At 40.0% G+C, this 18,170-nt stretch overlaps 2 protein-coding genes across 2 annotated transcripts in view; one reads left to right on the plus strand and one right to left on the minus strand.

The window, feature by feature from the left end:
* The window catches only part of LOC113685145 (uncharacterized), a 17,235-nt gene extending 3,001 nt beyond the window's left edge, over positions 1-14,234 (plus strand). The window contains exons 4-10 of the mRNA XM_027202625.2: positions 48-193; positions 1,517-1,673; positions 2,661-2,731; positions 3,825-4,089; positions 10,400-10,526; positions 10,875-10,923; positions 11,730-14,234. Coding sequence (XP_027058426.2) covers positions 48-193; positions 1,517-1,673; positions 2,661-2,731; positions 3,825-4,089; positions 10,400-10,526; positions 10,875-10,923; positions 11,730-11,876 — 962 coding nt within the window. The 3' untranslated portion in view covers positions 11,877-14,234. The remainder of the gene's footprint in view (positions 1-47; positions 194-1,516; positions 1,674-2,660; positions 2,732-3,824; positions 4,090-10,399; positions 10,527-10,874; positions 10,924-11,729) is intronic.
* Positions 14,235-16,801: 2,567 nt separating this feature from the next.
* On the minus strand, positions 16,802-18,092 carry LOC149049754 (uncharacterized). Its single transcript, XM_089195875.1, has one exon. It carries the CDS (start codon positions 17,672-17,674, stop codon positions 16,817-16,819), a length of 858 nt encoding a protein of 285 aa, XP_089052001.1. The 5' UTR covers positions 17,675-18,092; the 3' UTR covers positions 16,802-16,816.
* Between the last annotated feature and the right edge of the window lie 78 nt (positions 18,093-18,170).

The following is an 18,170-nucleotide window of genomic DNA, read 5'->3' on the forward strand; positions in this document are numbered from 1 at the left end:
ACAAGTATGATGATGAAATGCTTTTATTGTGATTTTCTTAACCAAAGAGATGTGTCCCCCTCTGGAGAATGTGAAAGCTGTGTCAACAAGGGACTCTTTTACACTAACATGGGATCACCCACGCCTGGTGAAGAGCAAAGTTCCTTTGGATTACCTCATCACTTACAATTTCACTCGGATACTAACAGGCCAGGTATTTAGCATTGTATACAATTCTAAAATTTACAGGAGATTTTCATAGGTCATTAAGTCCTTCAGGAGAATTATGGTTAAAGATTATTGAACTATATTGTAATGTAAAGAATAGCCTCTACTTGGTTTGGAATTATACATTTACAATATCCTCCATTTGGCACAAAAATATTCACGGATATTTGTCTGTGGACATAATCTGTTCCAAGATGCTAACTTTTTTCTGTGAATGAAGCTTGAGGAAAACTCAGTGAGCTTTGAGGAACAGACAATTTCCAAGGACTAATATACAACGATATTTCACCCCAAATGAAGTCTTCTGTGTTTATTATCCCTCAAATATTTTTGCAACACCTGGGAAAAAATACTCTCCAAGTGGTTACTGTTAAATGCATGTGATAAATCTCTTTTCAGTGTTCTCTGGTACAATGGGCCATTTTACAGTTGTGTACTTAGTTGCCAAGCCTTTGATTTGGAGTGAGGCTGAAGTTGACCATGTTGTGATAGAGAACAGTATCTAGTTAGTATGATAAAAAAAAGTCATCTACATTTGAAAAGCAGTAAAGTTTATATCACAACAAGGTCACCCCTAGCCTCACTCCTATTCAAACACTTGGCAACCAAGCATACAACTGTAAAATGAACTTTTTTATGAACAAGAAAATCATGTCCCTTCTTCTGAAACAAGCACAAAACACTCTCATCTTGAATGAAATTTCAAACAAAGACTTATGTCATAGTGAAAATGAGGTTTGAAAATTGAAGAATATCACATTGAATTTATTCTTGGATATTCCTCAGTTTTAGCTGGGGCACATTTGGTGACAAGATGCATCTAGACCAATCACATGTGAGCAAAAGTATTTGATGGATTACAAGCTCTGATATTTATCTGAGAAACTAGCAGTTTTCTTAGACCAAAGCTAGAGGAAACCAACAAGCTTTGAGGAACATTTACAAACAACTTAACATCAAATTTAAAAGAAATATTGGCTTTTCAGAGCTATAATAGTTTTCCTCCTTAGTAGAATTAACAGCAAATTGCTCTCCCATCATGATTTGAATCAACCTTTTGAGGAGCATTAACACAAATCCCTTGTGAGTTACTTGAGGGGTGAATGGTGAAGGATCTTTGGAGTTTGAGTAACCAATCAGAGTGTGCCTTCCACTGTTTAAGTATATATAGTGTATATATAGTGCAGGAAATTAAATTCAAATCTTAAACTCATTGAATATGATCTTGAGTTATTATTTATATTGATTTTTATATGACATTGGTTAACTATAGCTGCATTAGTTTGACTGTGTAATTTTGTTTTGAAAGGGAACCAGATACTCTAAAGTAGTTAGAGATAACACTTCCTTCAGTGACAATGCTGTACACTTTGCAAGATATAGTTTCCAAATAACCTGCAGCATGGCAGCTGATCCGGACACAAAAGGTCCTCCTGTGATTGCTCAAGTGAAGTCCAAAGAAGGAAGTAAGGAAGGATTGTGTGTGTATTTTTTATTTAATTCCAAATATACATTTATTTTTTCTGCATTGAAATTTAACTCTTCTCTGGTTCTTGATTGTGAAACTTGTGAATTTCTCCTTACAATATCAATACCATATTAACCAGATGAGTGATGAGAATAAAGAAAAATATCAATTTGGGAATAATTAGTTGATCCAATACTGAATTCTCTGAATCAACATCCTAAGAATTGTATGGTTGATAGTAAGGAGAATTACAAATTTGATCTGGGAGTTAAAGGGTTAAAATGTTTTTCCATCAAGTTTTGTTATACCAAAAGGAACATAATCACAACAGACAATCAGAAGAATGGTAAACAATAGTCTTACTGGCTTATCAGTATAAGGAGACAATAAGAGTTCAAAGTTAAAACAAGCTATTACCAGCCTGAATAAAGGGGGTAAGTTTCTAAAGAAACTGGGGTGCTGCATCGATGGAGCAGTATGAAGAGATAATTTGGTTTTATCAACTAATTTGATTAAAGAATTTCTAAAGCTGACATTCAAAGTGTTACATAAAAGGGCTGATGCTCCAAACGTGAGCCTTAGAAACTCTCTACAGTGGCCAATAAATCTACTACTAATTATCAGCCTGAGCTGGAATGGGGGGTAAATCAGGCATTTCAATTGCTTTTACCACCTCAACTAAGTAGCTGTTGATGGTGGAAGTTGAGGTGGTGGTTGATTTCTGGCAACTGACTTTTATTAAAACCCATGTAAACCTGAGGGACCAAAATGCAATAATGGTTTCAGTAGTGAATTTGGTTAGTTTAGCAGATGACATTGAGTTTCTTATTGAAACACTTACTGTTACTAACAGCCCAACAAGCATTATAGATGTTTACAGTGAAACATTGTATGTTAACTACATGCATGTGCATATGCTGAACAGGAAATGTTTTGACTAAATAGTTTTTTTCCAACACTATCATAATGTTTGTTTATGTTGTAGTTCCAAGTGAGGCTCCAACGAGGTGTCAGGCAAACAATAGGTTGTCACATAGTGTGACTATTGAGTTTAAGGTAAACAACTATTTTTTCTTTCTGTAATCTGTTTAAAAAATTGGAGAACTTTTTGGAAAGTAAAAGGTTAAATTAAAGCTACTGAATTTAATTAACTTTGTTCTGTTTTACATATTAAACAGCTTCACAGGTTATGGATGTTAGAATTAGAATTTAAGGTTCCTTAATGTTGTAGAAGACACAGAACAGATCACAATAGAACAATGCCTCATTAACCCTTCCACTGCCAAGATCTCTTTAGTGATTCTCCATACTGTCTGCTGTACATTGCTTGCGATTTTCGTATGGAGAATTTGGTATTGGATCAGATGATAATCTCCTAATTGATATTTTTCAATATTCATTTCACTTGTCTGCTTGATATTCTATTGATTTTGTAAGTAGAAAGTATATCTTGGTCACTGCCGGAAGTGAAATGGTTATAACCCATTCTCTATTGTAATATGGCTACTTTGTCTTCTACACAAAATAAGAGCCAAATATAATTCGTGTGAATGCTCATTTTGGATCGACTTTTAGCAGTCCCTCCAATCCAGTGTATTTTGTTGCACAGGTCATAAGAAATTAGCGAAAAACAAGAAGCTAGAACGTTTTCTTTATTGTTTACCTTGCAAAGTTGACTTGATTGTATAATAGATCATGGGAATAACGTAGGGACTGTTGGCAATCTAGTACCTTTATCCTCAACAGGGTTTTCAGTTTTCATCACCCCTACTTTCATGTTGTTGACAGACCCATATCGCCAAGTTCCTCATTTTTGATCCTCTTCCTTCGTGAAATCTTTATCTTCAGAGATCTGATGCGTAGAGAGAATTAGCAGTACTGTATAGTTATAGATAAAGGTGTTTCGTCTTGTCACGAGCGTAGGACAAAGAAAAAATTCTGAGTCCCCAAGAGGGATCGAACCTTTCAGGTTCCGCGCTCCGATGCTCTACCACTGAGCCACAGAGACTCTATATTACGAAGTTCATAGATGTATTTAATTTTCATCCCGCTATACCCCGTGGGGAATAATACAGATTCGACTGTACTTTATTACATGAACCTGCTTATCCTAATTTTGTTTATCATTTTAACTTTGCTTTTTACACAGGTCCCGCCGGTCAACACTTGGAATGGTATACCTCGTGAGTTTTTGGTTTCTTATGGTAACACTACTGAAAGAGTCAAAACATCTCTGAAGGAGTTACAGGAAGGATCCAATGGCTCGGATACACTGGAAGTAAAATTGAACGGTCTTCAACCACACAGGAATTACTCAGCAATGGTTGCTATTTGTACGGCTGTAGGTTGTAAATGGGCAAGCAATGAGTTGTGCATCATCAATTCAGTGCCAAGCGATGAGGTCAATACAAAAGGTTTGTGAAATTTAAATTATTACCGGTATATATTAAAACGGTGGATAGTGTTGAAGCCTCGCTCTGATTGGCTAACCAAACTCTGAATATACTTTGCTATTCACCTCCGAGCAACGCGCCGGATTTGTGCCCGAATGTCGGAAATGAGACTAAAGAATCTGCTATGTTCCGAAACTTCACGTTTTTATTTTATAAAATCAACTTAATCTCCCGCTCTCTCTCACCGTTCTCTGTCTTTCGCTCTGGTCTCTCTCATTTTAAATATATAATATGATCCTATTGTTCAATCATCTGTCACTTATCGCAAAAAGTCAACCGGAAATCAATTAACGCTGAATAATCTCTCACACACTCCCCTGTTTTTCTCAACGGAGAAAAACACTAGAATGGCGCGCTCGATAAAATTTGAAATTCAATGAACGAAACAGAAAGTTAGTCCAGTATATCAGTTCAGTGTTCCTAAATATCTCTAATCGGCATCAATGTTCGCATCTTGAATGCGATAACGAGCGGCTACCGCTGCATCCCTCCTGGGCCTGAATGTCGGGGCTAAGGGGTTGAGCTGCAGAGGAGCCTGTACATTCTCCCGATCGCAGGACAGCTCCAGTGGGTAAAGGTGTTGTACCGCCCGTTCAAGTGTTCCTTTCCCCGCTCGAAGTTTGGCAGCTCGAACGATTCCGTCTCGTCCCGGAATCAGATCTTCCACGATTCCAATTTTCCATTTATTGCGATTTCGTTCCTCGTCCTTGATGATGACTACCTCTCCTTTCGCCAAGGGCGTGGTTTGACCCTTGTGTTTCATCCGGTGTCGTTCTCTCAACCCTCGTAAATATTCTGTAGTCCACCTGGTCCACAAAGCCTGCTTGCACCTTCGCAAATATTTAGCTCTTCTAGGCAGATCAAATTCTCTTAGATGGTGTGGTTCCAGTTCTGGCAGCTGGTTTGATCGAAGAAATAGCAGTGAGTTAGGGGTAAGCACGGGTAACTGTATGTCGTCTTCGACGTAACATAAAGGGCGATTATTCAAAGCAATCTCCACATCCAGTACCACTTCACACAGCTCTGTCCAGGTCAACATTCCGCATCCGATAGTCTTGTTTAAAGCTGTTTTTACCAGTGCGATGAGGCGCTCGAACTGTCCTCCCCACCAAGCGGCGCGGCTGAGGTTGAATTGCCACTTGATGTTCTCATGTGCTAAGTAATCTTGTGTCTTCTCGTCACGCATAACTTGTTTGAGCCACTTCTCGGCGCCAACAAAGGTTTTGCCATTGTCGGAATATATCTTCTTCGGACGCCCACGGCGCGCGATGAGCCGTTTTAGACTTCTTAGGAATTCACTGGTTGCCAGGTTTGGTAGTACTTCCAGGAATAATCCTCGGGTAAGACTGCACGCGTACAATGCAAGATAGGCCTTTCCTTCTGTTTTGGCTTGTAAGTCACTTGGTAAGGGCCTATCCCATGCGATCTTCGTGTCGCAGGCATCTCTGTAGAGCATTTTTCCAGAGAGGGTCACGGGTGAAGCCAGACCGAGTGGATCGTAGATTTTTGCGACTTTTCCAAGAATACCTCTTTTTGTCGGCTCAGCGGTTGAAATCGGGAAGCTGACTTGAATTTCGTCCTTTCCTTTGTCCCAGGGGACTCCTAGCAGTTTTGATTCGCCCTTTCTGGTTCCCAGTTGTTGTTTGGCGTAACTCTGACTTTCTTCATCTACAGTCGCAGTTTCAACTTCTAGTTCCCGATCGTTGGAATGCCACTTGTGCAGCTTGAAGGTCGCCTCACCAAAGATGGTCGTGGCTGTCATCTTGATTTCTAACGCTCGTTCTGTTGTCTCCCCACCACTGATTAAATCATCCACGTACATACTGCGCTCTATCTCCTCTACTAATTCCGGGTTCACCATTTTGTATCGCTGTAGATGTTCTTTGATAACTGCGGCCAAGAGGAATGGAGACGGTGCCAAACCAAAGAGTACTCGAGTGAATCGCAAGGTTTCTACTTGTTTGCTTGCCAGATCCTTTGTCCAATGAAAGCGTAAGGCATCTCGGTCTTCTCTTCGGACGCGAATTTGCAAAAATGCTTGTTTTAAGTCGCCAGCTATTGCCACGGGATAGAACCTATTTCGTACCAGCACGTTCCAAAGCTGGTTTTGTAGTGGAGGGCCGATTTCGAGGCACTCGTTGAGTGAGGGGACACTTGCATTAGCTCTTGCAGAAGCATCATAAACAATGCGTATCTTTGTAGATTCTGCATTCTCGCGCACGACCGCTTTATGAGGAATGTAGAACTCTTTTCCGTCCTTGACCACCTCGTCAGCGTGTTCTACGATCCCTTGGCTCAGTTGAGTCTGGATAATGTCGTTGTACCTCTCCAGCTCGCCTTGTATCTCTAACTTCCGCACGATATTTTTGAGACGTTTTAAACTTCCAGTGTGATTGTTCGGTAGGGGGGGGGGGGTGATTTCCTTTCCAGGGCAAGTTCGTCTCGTACCAGCCTTCTGAACTCCTAGTTAGTTGCTCTTTGAATTCTTCGTAAACGATTTCCTGGTCTCCACTTGGATTGTCCTTCAACCCCAAGACGTCTAACTTGCACAATTCTTCGTAATCAATTGCGGAGGTCTGCGTTAACAACATGTTACTGAGATCCAACTCTGTTCCAGGTGACAAGATCGTCCAGCCGAACTTCGTGTATTCTGCTACTGGTTCTCCCGAGCGCCCAACTCTTGGTCTTGCCCCTGTTTTGATCTTAGCGTACTCGTTTGTTCCAAGGATCAGATGAACAGGCAACATCGCTTTCTCGTCGTTATCATTTGTGGTTACGCCCTTCAAGTGAGAAAACTGAGCTACGATTTCTGCGCATTTTGGGTTTTCCAATGTCAACAACTCATTGCGGTCGACTTTGTTTACTTCGGCTTCTAAGGCAGGGGTCGCACTGTGGCCTTATTTTTCTTATGTCGCGTCATAAGTTGTCCCATAAATATGTCGCGACATTTACACCACGGGAGTCATGGAGGTCGCACTTGCGCGACATAAATGATATTTGAAACCAGTCTGTCAACTCTTTCTATTTCACGCGCGAAAAGAGCGCCAAATATAATTTTTAGACATGAGGCTGGTGCTAGTTTTATTAGCGACATTTCTTCAATCTCTGTTTAATTTGTTCAATGTACAAAACCTTATTGGTTTGTACGCATTGTACAACATTCGCCAACGGCAAATGTTGGCCCTTGCCGCTTTAAACCGACGTCGACGGATGTCAATTACTGGGTTGAAATTCGCCATGATAAAACGTTTGAAGAGAAAACCGGTGACTAAAATTTTAACCCGATAGCTGTAGCTAGCAGTGCACACGTGTTGCCTTTGCAGAATTGCAAAACTCCAATTTCTGCCCGTATTTCAGATTTGATTGACGTTGACGACAGAAGAAAAATAAAAAATTGTTATTTTAAGGCCATTAGACAAGATATGACCTGCTTTGAGGCAGGACATCGGCTTGTTTGATCTTTAGGTCCTTCGGACATAGTTATGTCTGGACGCGACAAAAGGGTCGCACTTGTCGCAAGCATGCTATGACAGATTCTATGTCCAATGCAAACACCAAAAGCACTAGTGCGACCCCTGCCTAAGGTGAATTTACCATCGACGCTTCGAATTTGTAGGCCATAGATGTCTATCGCTTTGTTTGAAGTACCAAACATCATTTCAATGCGCTTGAATTGTTGACGGATAGGGCGCAAATGTAAACAGTTCAGAAGCGTTGATGAAGCGTAGGAACTTCCGGCTCCTGTATCCAACAATGCTCGGCATTTAACACCGTTCACGTCAACTGTTACCATAGGATACACCACTCCTTTCCTTTCTGCGCTCGTTGTGGTCATCAGCTGGTCTCGCGATGTATGTTTGTCACAGATCGACGTATGATGTCTTCGACTGCAGATCTGGCAGCCAGAACGGCATTTGCACTCAGAAGCACGGTGTCGACTTCCGGTGCAGTTAAAACAAAGCTGTTTCAGTCCTAATTGCTTCCTGCGGTCTCCAACTGTCACAAACTTGTCGCAATTCACAGCTCTGTGGTCAGTTGCGTCACAGTAGACGCACCCTCTTTGTGTTGGCGTAGTTTCGTTTGCGTGAAATGTTTTCTCGCGATCGCGGAATTTAGCACCTTGCTTCCCCGCATTATCCGCGCCGCTCCCAATGGGGTTGATTTCCTTCCAACTTTTCAAAGCTTTTATTAACTGTGGGAAGTCCCAGTCCTGCCAGTCCACTTGTCCTCTCACTAGGTCTGCTTTTACACCCTTTAGTTTGTCGAGCACACTCCTTACATTTCCAGTGACGTCTTTCAATTTGCCCAGTGTCTCCAAAGATAGCACATTGTACACGAGCTTCTTGTAAAATTCGTGGATAGGCGCAGGTTGTGTTCCTGTAATGACAGGCAAATTCGCGATGTTCTGGACGTACGCATTCACGATCTCGCTCGTTTTCCCATATTCGCCGATGAGGATATTCTTTGCCCTTTCGTAGCCCTCTGTTGTGAAAGGTAGTCCGTCTATCTCTGCTCGAACCTTTGGATCTACCAGCTCTTTTAGGTATGCAAACTTGGTCACAGATGCAAGGTTTGCTTTATCAATTTCAGCTTGAAATTTGTTCCAGAACGGCAGCCATGCTTCATACGTCCCATTAAACTTTGTGATCTGTAGTTTCGGTAGCTTTGTTGTCCTTTGTTCAATCTGATTGGCCTTCTCAACAGGTTGCTGTTTTGCCTTGGTCTCTTCCAGTTGGCGTTCGAATTCTAGCTTCATCTCCATTTGCTCTCTTTCGAATTTAAGCTCCTCTTCACGAGCACGGGCTTTCCTTTCTTCTTCGTCCTTGTGCTTTCGATGTTCGATCTCTCCATTCGTCTCCACGAGCCATTTTTCCAGTCGCGAAACTTCTTCGTCAGCTTCGGCGATCGGTTCTTCAATGCTGCTGCTCCAACTTCCAACGTCTTCTGCACTTTTCCCGGCCTTGAACATGGTCTGTTCAACCTTTAGTTTAAGCGCGTCTACTTCTTTTACTAATGCTTGTAGGTTGTTGCGATGTCGCGCGACCGCTCCTATGTTTCCCTTTTCCACAATGCCACGTGTTTTTCCATTAGTGTACAGCAACATCTGCAATTTAGCCTCTGCTTCTTTGGTTAGTTCCTCCATGCTTCGCGCGTCCCGTCGGAGGTGCCACTGTGTCGGAAATGAGACTAAAGAATCTGCTATGTTCCGAAACTTCACGTTTTTATTTTATAAAATCAACTTAATCTCCCGCTCTCTCTCACCGTTCTCTGTCTTTCGCTCTGGTCTCTCTCATTTTAAATATATAATATGATCCTATTGTTCAATCATCTGTCACTTATCGCAAAAAGTCAACCGGAAATCAATTAACGCTGAATAATCTCTCACACGAAAATATTGTAATCGTTGCTGGAATAAATATACTATACCATCTCACTGTTTTAGTATATCCCAAAACAACTATTCACCTCAGTGTCGGTGAGTAGCGGTAGCAATTTACCTCGCCGCTTCGCCGCCTACTCTTTGATGAGTAGTTGTTTAGTAAAGAATCGATCTTCACACATATCAACTGTATTTGCAGAAATATAAAGATTTTGCAGAAAAGAGGTGTGAAAAATTTCACTTAGGCCTCGAGTGGGATTAAACTTGTGCCCTCCAGAGATGATGTTATTGCGACATATACAAGTTAGCTACATGGGTGAAGAAAGTTTTATTAGTGATGCGTACATTCCATTCTTATGTTTGGTTGTTGTTTTTGTTCCTTAAGCAAATTTTTATGCATCAAGATGGTTACAAAAGGCACGAAGGTTGCGCTTACCAGTTTTAACCTTCAGTGTTTTAACGTATGTTTCAGTCACTCGTCTACAATGACCAAAGTAGAGGTATACTAGGTTACAGTTACAGAATTTGTGTTCAAAAGTCCGAAAAAGTGCAAGGGATAGCCGAAATTTATAGGGCGCCGAACCAGTAAATATCCCCTCAGTATTTCTATGACCCAGTTTACTTTTTATAAGGTCAATTCGATTTCCACGTTGATCATATAAAAAGTCGAGTTAACCGTATAAAGAGTCGAATTGACCATATAAATAATAAAAAATTGAACACATAAAAAGTCGAGTTGACCATATAAAAAGTCGAGTTGAAGGTATTAAAATTAAACTGGGTTACAGAAATACAGAGGGAATATTGACTGGTTCGGCGCCCCATAAGGCCTGGCCATAGTATCAATTTCTTCGCCGATTACCCTTTAAACATGAATTCTTTGATTTTCAGTTACCGAAAAACCTGATCCCACCTTATCTACATATAAAGTGCTCAAGGTTGTTGCCATTGTCTGTGGAACAGTTGGTGGGTTAAGCCTCGCGTGCGTGTTTATCGCCTATCTACGCAAACGGAAACGGTATGTGTATATATTTGCTTTAATCTTTTCTCATCTAGAACCATCGTTCCATATCGTGAGAAAAAAAGTAATAAAAAAAGATAGAAATTGAGAAGGAAAAAAGATAGAAAGGAACAGATTTCTGGCAGCCTAATCATCTGTTTCATGGGTGAAGCTCACCTTGCCAACTGATGTCGCTAGATTTGAAATAATTAGAAAATGTAGGAAATGGTGTAATGTACTTTCTGTATCTTTTGCTTGTGCCCATTCCATTTTGGTCATGCCTTCTGGTAGTTTCTCTCGTCAGCTTTTCACAAAGATATTGTAGTCTCATTCAGTGATATGAACTATTTTTCCCTTTCTTTAAAGGGTTGGTGCCCGAAAAAGTTCTTTGTGGACTGCAATTGGAGGACCCTTGGTAAGGAATTATACAATGCAATTTAAATTTGATGGAAACCAATTTTGGGGAGTAGTGTGTTTTTGGCCTAATGAAAGCACCTTTTTAATTATTAGGCCCAGACTAAACTTATGCGTTTTTTAAACTGTGTTTTTTTCTTTATGTCGCATGCGAAACGAAACAAAATATTTTCTCCCACGCCAACGTTTTCATGTTGCTCTCAACTATCCATATTACTGAGTTTTCATATGAAAACAACGCATATATTTTTGCTGCGTTTCGTCTATCTTCCACGCCAAAACACCCTTAAACTCAGATTAAGGCGACATTAGACGTCGACATTTTCGGAAGACTCCGTTTTCACTTCTTTACACAATGATCAGCGCGTTAGAAAAAAAAAAAAGAAATGTGAAATCGTTTTAGAATCGTTTTAGAAATGCGAAATCGTTTTCGGAATCTTTATGGGAGGACTTAGTGTGGATGAAATAAGGGAAAAATGCGCGTAAAGTTCACAGGCGTAGTTTGCCATATCTAACTTGCGTGCAGATGTCTCTAAGAAAAGTTGAGCTTGAAACTGGGTATCTCCGTTAAGTGGCTGTCATGTTGATCACCCTCACCTGAACAACGTTGTAGTATCCCTAGTGAGTGAGTATTTAGCTACATAGCTTTGGTAGGGGATACTGTTTTTCACGTAGGGTCTGTTTGACACGGCGTGCTTCGACCCTTTTCTCCGGCTTTTGCTGTGGTCACGCCCTGCAAAGTACCTGCAAAGTATCTTTTCCAAATACCTTGATTCGTATTATTTATTTACTTCCTTTTATTATTAGTTTCCGAATGGTCACTGCGACTACCAATATATGTCAAATGAAAAAGGAAACTCTTCCGAAGATTCTGAACTCTATGAACGCATCAACGCCACCACACAAAGTATTGATCTTGGTGTGGGAAAATTACCAGTTTCAAGGATTGACTAGATTACTTGACGGTAAATTACAAAATTTAAGCATCACAGCCAAGCATTATAATGAACTGGAGCATCTAGGCTGTTTCTGCCTTTTCTGTCATCTTATTATGTTATAAAATAATTCTTATTATTAATAGAAGTGATATCAGAATATACGAAATGAATTTATATAATCAATTTAAATAGAATGTAAGACTTATACCACACCAACAAAACATATTTATTTTTAAGCAAATGAAGATCATCGCAGTATATACTCAACTTAAGCAGTTGAGAAATAAGGCCTGAAAAAAAATTCAGGCCTGAACGGGAATCGAACCCATGACCTCTGCGATACCGGTGCAGCGCTCTAACCAACTGAGCTATCAAGCCAACTGGGAGTTCTTTATATACCCGTAGATGGAGAAGGTGTGATAAGAATACATGAAAGTCATATATTTGTACTGCGGAAAATACATTTTTAAGCAAATGAAGATCATCGCAGTATATACTCAACTTAAGCAGTTGAGAAATAAGGCCTGAAAAAAATTCAGGCCTGAACGGGAATCGAACCCATGACCTCTGCGATACCGGTGCAGCGCTCTAACCAACTGAGCTATCAAGCCAACTGGGAGCTGGTCAATTGTGAGTTCGTTATGTACCCGTAGATGGAGAAGGTGTGATAAGAATACATGAAAGTCATATATTTGTACTGCGGAAAATACATTTTTAAGCAAATGAAGATCATCGCAGTATATACTCAACTTAAGCAGTTGAGAAATAAGGCCTGAAAAAAATTCAGGCCTGAACGGGAATCGAACCCATGACCTCTGCGATACCGGTGCAGCGCTCTAACCAACTGAGCTATCAAGCCAACTGGGAGCTGGTCAGTTGTGAGTTCGTTATATACCCGTAGATGGAGAAGGTGTGTCATTTGCTTAAAAATGTATTTTCCGCAGTACAAATATATGACTTTCATGTATTCTTATCACAAAACATATTTAGTAAAACTGGGTTTGACTGAATGAAAATCAGGAACAAAGAAATGAAAATCTGAGTTCTCCTTAGTATTCAAGTGAGAGCTAACCTGTGTATTTGAAGTCGACCGACATCAGTCTAAGCCGCTTTTATGAAGAAAACAATTTAAGACAATTTTAAATCAATCATGTTTATTAAGCTTTGGTGTGACTGGGGTTTTAGACAGTAAATTCAGGGAATGGAAGGGTGATTGTAGCAAGACTTACATCAATTGAAATAGAAACTATTTTCAAACTAATAGTTGAATACCTCAAATATTTTTAAATGAGAGAGTAGAGTTTTTTAAGAGATTAAGTAAATGTATTTTAAAGAGCTCCTTAAAGTTAGCTACCCTAAGTTAATAAAGGGGTAAGTTTCTAAAGAAACTGTGGTGCTGCGTTGGTGGGAGAGTATAGTAGGTAATTTGGTGTTAACAACTGAGTTGAAATCGTTAATTGGCCACCGTAAAGAGTAAAAAAGCTGCCGTTTTGAGCGTCGGCCTTCGTAACCTAAGTTAAGTTATGCTAAGACATAATAATTTATAATTTGTAAATAATCGATCACAATTAGAAAAACTATCTTGCGATTTTTTTTGAGGTGTTACTAATAGTGAAGGTAGCGTTTTTTTAAAAAGATATTTACATATCTAGTTACTAAGCTTTTTTCCATAATTTCCATATGCTTGAGCAGTTCCGTGAACTGAAGATTGCGGTAATGCTCAATTCGAAGATTCAGAATCTTCCTCCCTACCCCCGGGCATTAGACTTTTGAAGATTGGCTCGTTCAAATTTCCGCCCCCCTCCCCCCCCCCCCCCCTTCAGGCCAAAACTTTGTTCAAATGCCCTACCTTAGTGCGGGATTTAATAGTCTACTTTTTTGAAAAAGGCAAAATTAGCCACCGTGACTTTCTGTAGACCTTTTCAGTCTTCTGAGCCATTTGCCCGCGAAGTGAACTTTGCCGCCATATTTAAAGATAAAACTCGTTTATTCCGCTGGAAAGACTTGTTAGTTGCAGTTCAAATTTCTCACCCAACCCAGGCAAGGTTCAAATTTCCCACTCGCGGGGACAGACGACAGTAAAATGCCCATGGGTTGCACAGAGGTAGGCTGGGATGTTGAAGCTTCGAAGCCTCGAATTGACATTTTGTGCACTCGTTATATTTCTCGTAGGAAGGGTAAAATATTGTGAAATTTAGAATAATTTTTGAAGGTATTTTTTTTTAACAAATCATATTGTTAAGCAATAACTATTTAGTAATGACAGAAATTCTAAGTATTTTATTTTTTGAGAAAGACCTCGAATAAGGCAACATGTGCAATGGTGATATTTTGAGACAAAGGTTTTATATAAAGCCCTCTTCTGCCTGATGGATGACGTAGTTTGGCTCGTGTTCGTTGTGTGTAGTAGAACAAAGGAAACAGAGAAGTCAAAGAAAGTACAAATGAGGGAAATCACAGTGAAAAAATAAACAAAACTAAACAAAAAACAAACAATGAAAAATTTCACAGGTTCCTATAGATATAGCACTTATTTTTACAGCTCAGCTTTTTATACATTTCATGATAGTTCCATGAGGTAAAAATAGTTGTCTCATACCTCTCTCTCGACGTTTTTTCTCTCTCTAAGTTTTTTTGATACCAAGGCTATTTTGAATTTTAATTTCCACCAAAGTTTGTTGTTTTCTCGTTATTTGACTCCACTCCTATGATTAAAGAAGCAGTTTCCTGGTCTTTGTCTTTATCCAGATTTATCACATTTCCTCGGTAGCAATTGTTATTCTCAGATTCCAAAGATCGCACTTTGCTCTCACGCAGGCTATACTACGCATATAAAATCTGACTTGTAGAATTAAATGTCTTGAAAGGTAAGTAAAGAATGAGGTTAGTCTGCTTACAGACTTCATAATTCCTTTTAGATCATAGTCCAGAGCACAAGCGAAATTAGAACCGCGGGGTATTTGACGAATGCGAACGTAAGGGGATAGGGATGGGGAAGACCGCTTTGAAATGCACTGGTTGAAATGCATCTTCACTGTAGACTCTTAGGGCCGGTTATTTACACGAGGTCTAACCAAAATCGCGGTTTTACGCAATCAGTGAGCCTCAGGCTTTCTTTATAAGAGGTTTGATTCATTGTAATAAAATAATGATTGGTCCACTAGAGTCTCATGCTTTCGGCGCTTGCTCCTACAGCTGTCTAAATTGCGTTTGAAGCCCCCAACTTTGAAACTTACTGAAAATGTGGATTCTGTTGTCAGCTTGTCAAAATTGATGACATACCTCTCTTCTGGACCCTTTTGGTGCCGCATACTGTTGTTATTGTAACAGTTGTCCTAATCGTGCCATGCAGATGTGAGAGTTTGGCTTTTACCATTAATTACCTGAGTACTGTGCTGCCTCAGAGGAGATGCTTAAGAGGAGATGTCAATACAGTTAGTGTAATCTTGAATTTCAATTTCTACACCAGAAATTTCAATGTGAAAGTGAGTGCTGGTGATGGAAAAAAGGTCGGGTTACGAACAAATTCGCATTAGTTTAAGAATTCCAAAATACTTTGTTTCATAGTCTGGGAAGGGTTTTCCTTGCCTGAAGTGTTGTTTTTATGGTTCTCGTCCTAAATCATGTAAATTAGCGATTTCAAGCCATTTTATCCTTACTTGGTTTTTTCTTACCAACATCATGCTTCAAGGCTTTGTATTTGTGTTTCATTGTCGATCTGTACCTTAGATTTCATACCTTCCCGTCATTTCCAGATTTACCTCTCCTTCCGACCTTGCTCTATCCATTCCGAAATTAACGCTGTCTCTGCGATTGAGATGTGCATTGCTGATGTTCGCTCTTGGTTTATTGCTAATCGTTTAATAATCAACGACGCAAAAACTGAGTTGCTTATTATTGGCACCCACCAACAACTTGTAAAAACATCTATTGAAACTATTATTATTGGTGACACCCTCATTAAACCTTTAGAAAGCGTCCAGAACCTTGAGTCCTGGTTCGATGCCCAAATGCGAATGAACGTTCATATAGGCAAGATCTGTAGCAAGGCTTTTCGCGGATTATACAACATAAGACAGATCAGAAAATTCCTTACTGTTCAATCGACTAAGACAGTAGCCCACGCCTTTATATCCTCGTACCCTGATTACTGTAACGCACTTCTCTTCGGTCTACCTAAATATCAACTCGATCACTTACAGAGAGTTCAGAATGTTGTGGCTAGTGTGATTTTTCAGATTCCGAAATTTGATCATATCGCACCTGCACTTATCGACCTACATTGGCTCCCAGTAACGTTCAGAGTTCTGTTTAAATTGCTCCTCTTTGTTTACAAGTCGTTACACAACCAAAGTCCTCCCTACATTAAAGATCTTTTGTCCCTGAAACCAGCTACTAATCATACTCTTCGCTCGTCTGCTCAATCTCTTCTGTTCGTTCCAAAAGCCAACTGCTCTTAACTTGGGGATCGGGCCTTTGCTCATGCTGCACCTGTTTTATGGAATTCGCTGCCATTAACTGTAAGAACAAGTAGTAGCCTCGCCATTTTTAAAAAGCAACTTAAAATATTTTTATTTAGGAAAGCTTTTAGTTTGTTTCAATAGTTCTAATGTTTATCGCCTTTGAATATTTAAATTTTTTTTAGTATAGAACTTTAACTTATGTAAAGCGCTTCTGGATATTGTTTGTAGTTTTAGCGCTATATAAATTCCTTATCATTGTCGTTATCATTATCATTATCGTTAACTTTTTTTCGAAAAGCTGGACAGAGAAATATCTCAACTCTGTGTAGAAAGGTAGTAAAAGGTGTATCCATCGCATAACAGACCGTCATTTGATAAGAAATATGCAGCGGAAAATAAAAATACTCAGTGGCCGCCTTATACTAAGTCCGTAATCCGTAGTCCGTAGTCCGTACTCCTGATTCATCATCTCCACTTATCGGACAAGCGGACGTTACGGAATATATAGATCGTTTTCACGTGACGTCACATCATTTCCGGTCGGCCATATTGGTGTACCACTTTCGATTGCGTAATCCCCGTAATTTTTCCACAAGTCAGCCAAGACCAGATCCCCAGGCAACAACTTACTTAAAATTCCACAGTTCTCAGTTAAATATTTGTCTGATGTTCGTCTTCCCCAAGCTTGGGAAACATAGGAGATTGTACCTTGTGGAGTTATCCCAATCAGCACCTTAACAGTGTTATGGTGTTTGTACGATGACCATGTGTGTGCTCTTGCGAGCAGATTTGATGGTCTATTAATAAATACTTCGAAACAATCAATAATAACGGTAGTCTTGTTTCCAAATGAATATTTAAAACACTGTGGCATAGTTCGCCATAAATCCTCAAGTTCAGGCCAGTTGATAAGTGGAGCCAGGCGTACATCTAGCGCTACCATCCAGGATGAAAAAATCCTTGAAACTGTTGAAAGGGAGACATTGAAGCGATATGAAAGATCTTGATGTGGTGCGTCAAGTTTAAGTTTTATCAAAGTCATGACAAACTCTTGAAATGTGGTCAGATTCTGGGACTTGTAAGCAACAAACGGAGAAACATGTTCGAAAACATTTTGCAGGATATCGAAGGAAGGCAATCCAGTGTAGAATTTAACTTTTTCTTCGTTTTGTACAAATTCCCACCGATCAAATGGTTTCCGGTCAATGTTTAGAGAGCTGAATAAATATTCAAACTCTTCAGTTTGTGTGCCAGCTTCAACTGTTAATTTTTTCTCTTCGTCCTCATTTCCTTCAAAGCTGAGGTTTGAAACCTGTTCACCGGGCTCATTAAGTTTCTGTCTCTTCGCCATTCGCTCTAGTTCTAGCTCTCGTTCTCTCTTTTCAAAAGCCGGCTTCTTCACCAGTTCACGTTCCCTCGCTCTCTCGCTTCGTTTTGCCGCCGCTTCTTTATGATCTGCTCGATCAGTAGCTTTCTTGTGTCCCAAAAGCAATGTCGGAACCCAGTCAATATTAAATTTATCCCAGCTCTTAGCTGCCCTTCCTGAAACAAAATGCTTTTCTAAGATCTCTTCGGTCAGATCGTCACGGCTTATCGCTGAAATCCAGCGCGATCTTCTTTCTTCGGATAGTTTCTGTGCCTCTTCGCCTTAATTTGTGACCACAGAAGGCACCCTTGCAAAGTACAACCCTTTATCTCGTCCACTTTTGCTGCCACAGCCAACGATCAGACACAAAACCATGTTCCACGCGAAGGACGCTACTAGTTTGTTTACAATTGAGGTACACCAATATGGCGGCGTAGCAACGGTAGTCAAGGAATTGATCACGTGAGTGAAAACGACGTAT

The sequence above is a fragment of the Pocillopora damicornis genome, chromosome 2 (genome assembly GCF_964200805.1).
Source record: "Pocillopora damicornis chromosome 2, jaPocDami1.2, whole genome shotgun sequence".
In the NCBI taxonomy this organism is placed as follows: Eukaryota; Metazoa; Cnidaria; class Anthozoa; order Scleractinia; family Pocilloporidae; genus Pocillopora; species Pocillopora damicornis.

Coding starts and splice junctions, on each gene's coding strand:
- LOC149049754 (XM_089195875.1), bottom strand. CDS start 17,674: ATGGCGAAGAGACAGAAACTTAATGAGCCCGGTGAACAGGTTTCAAAC.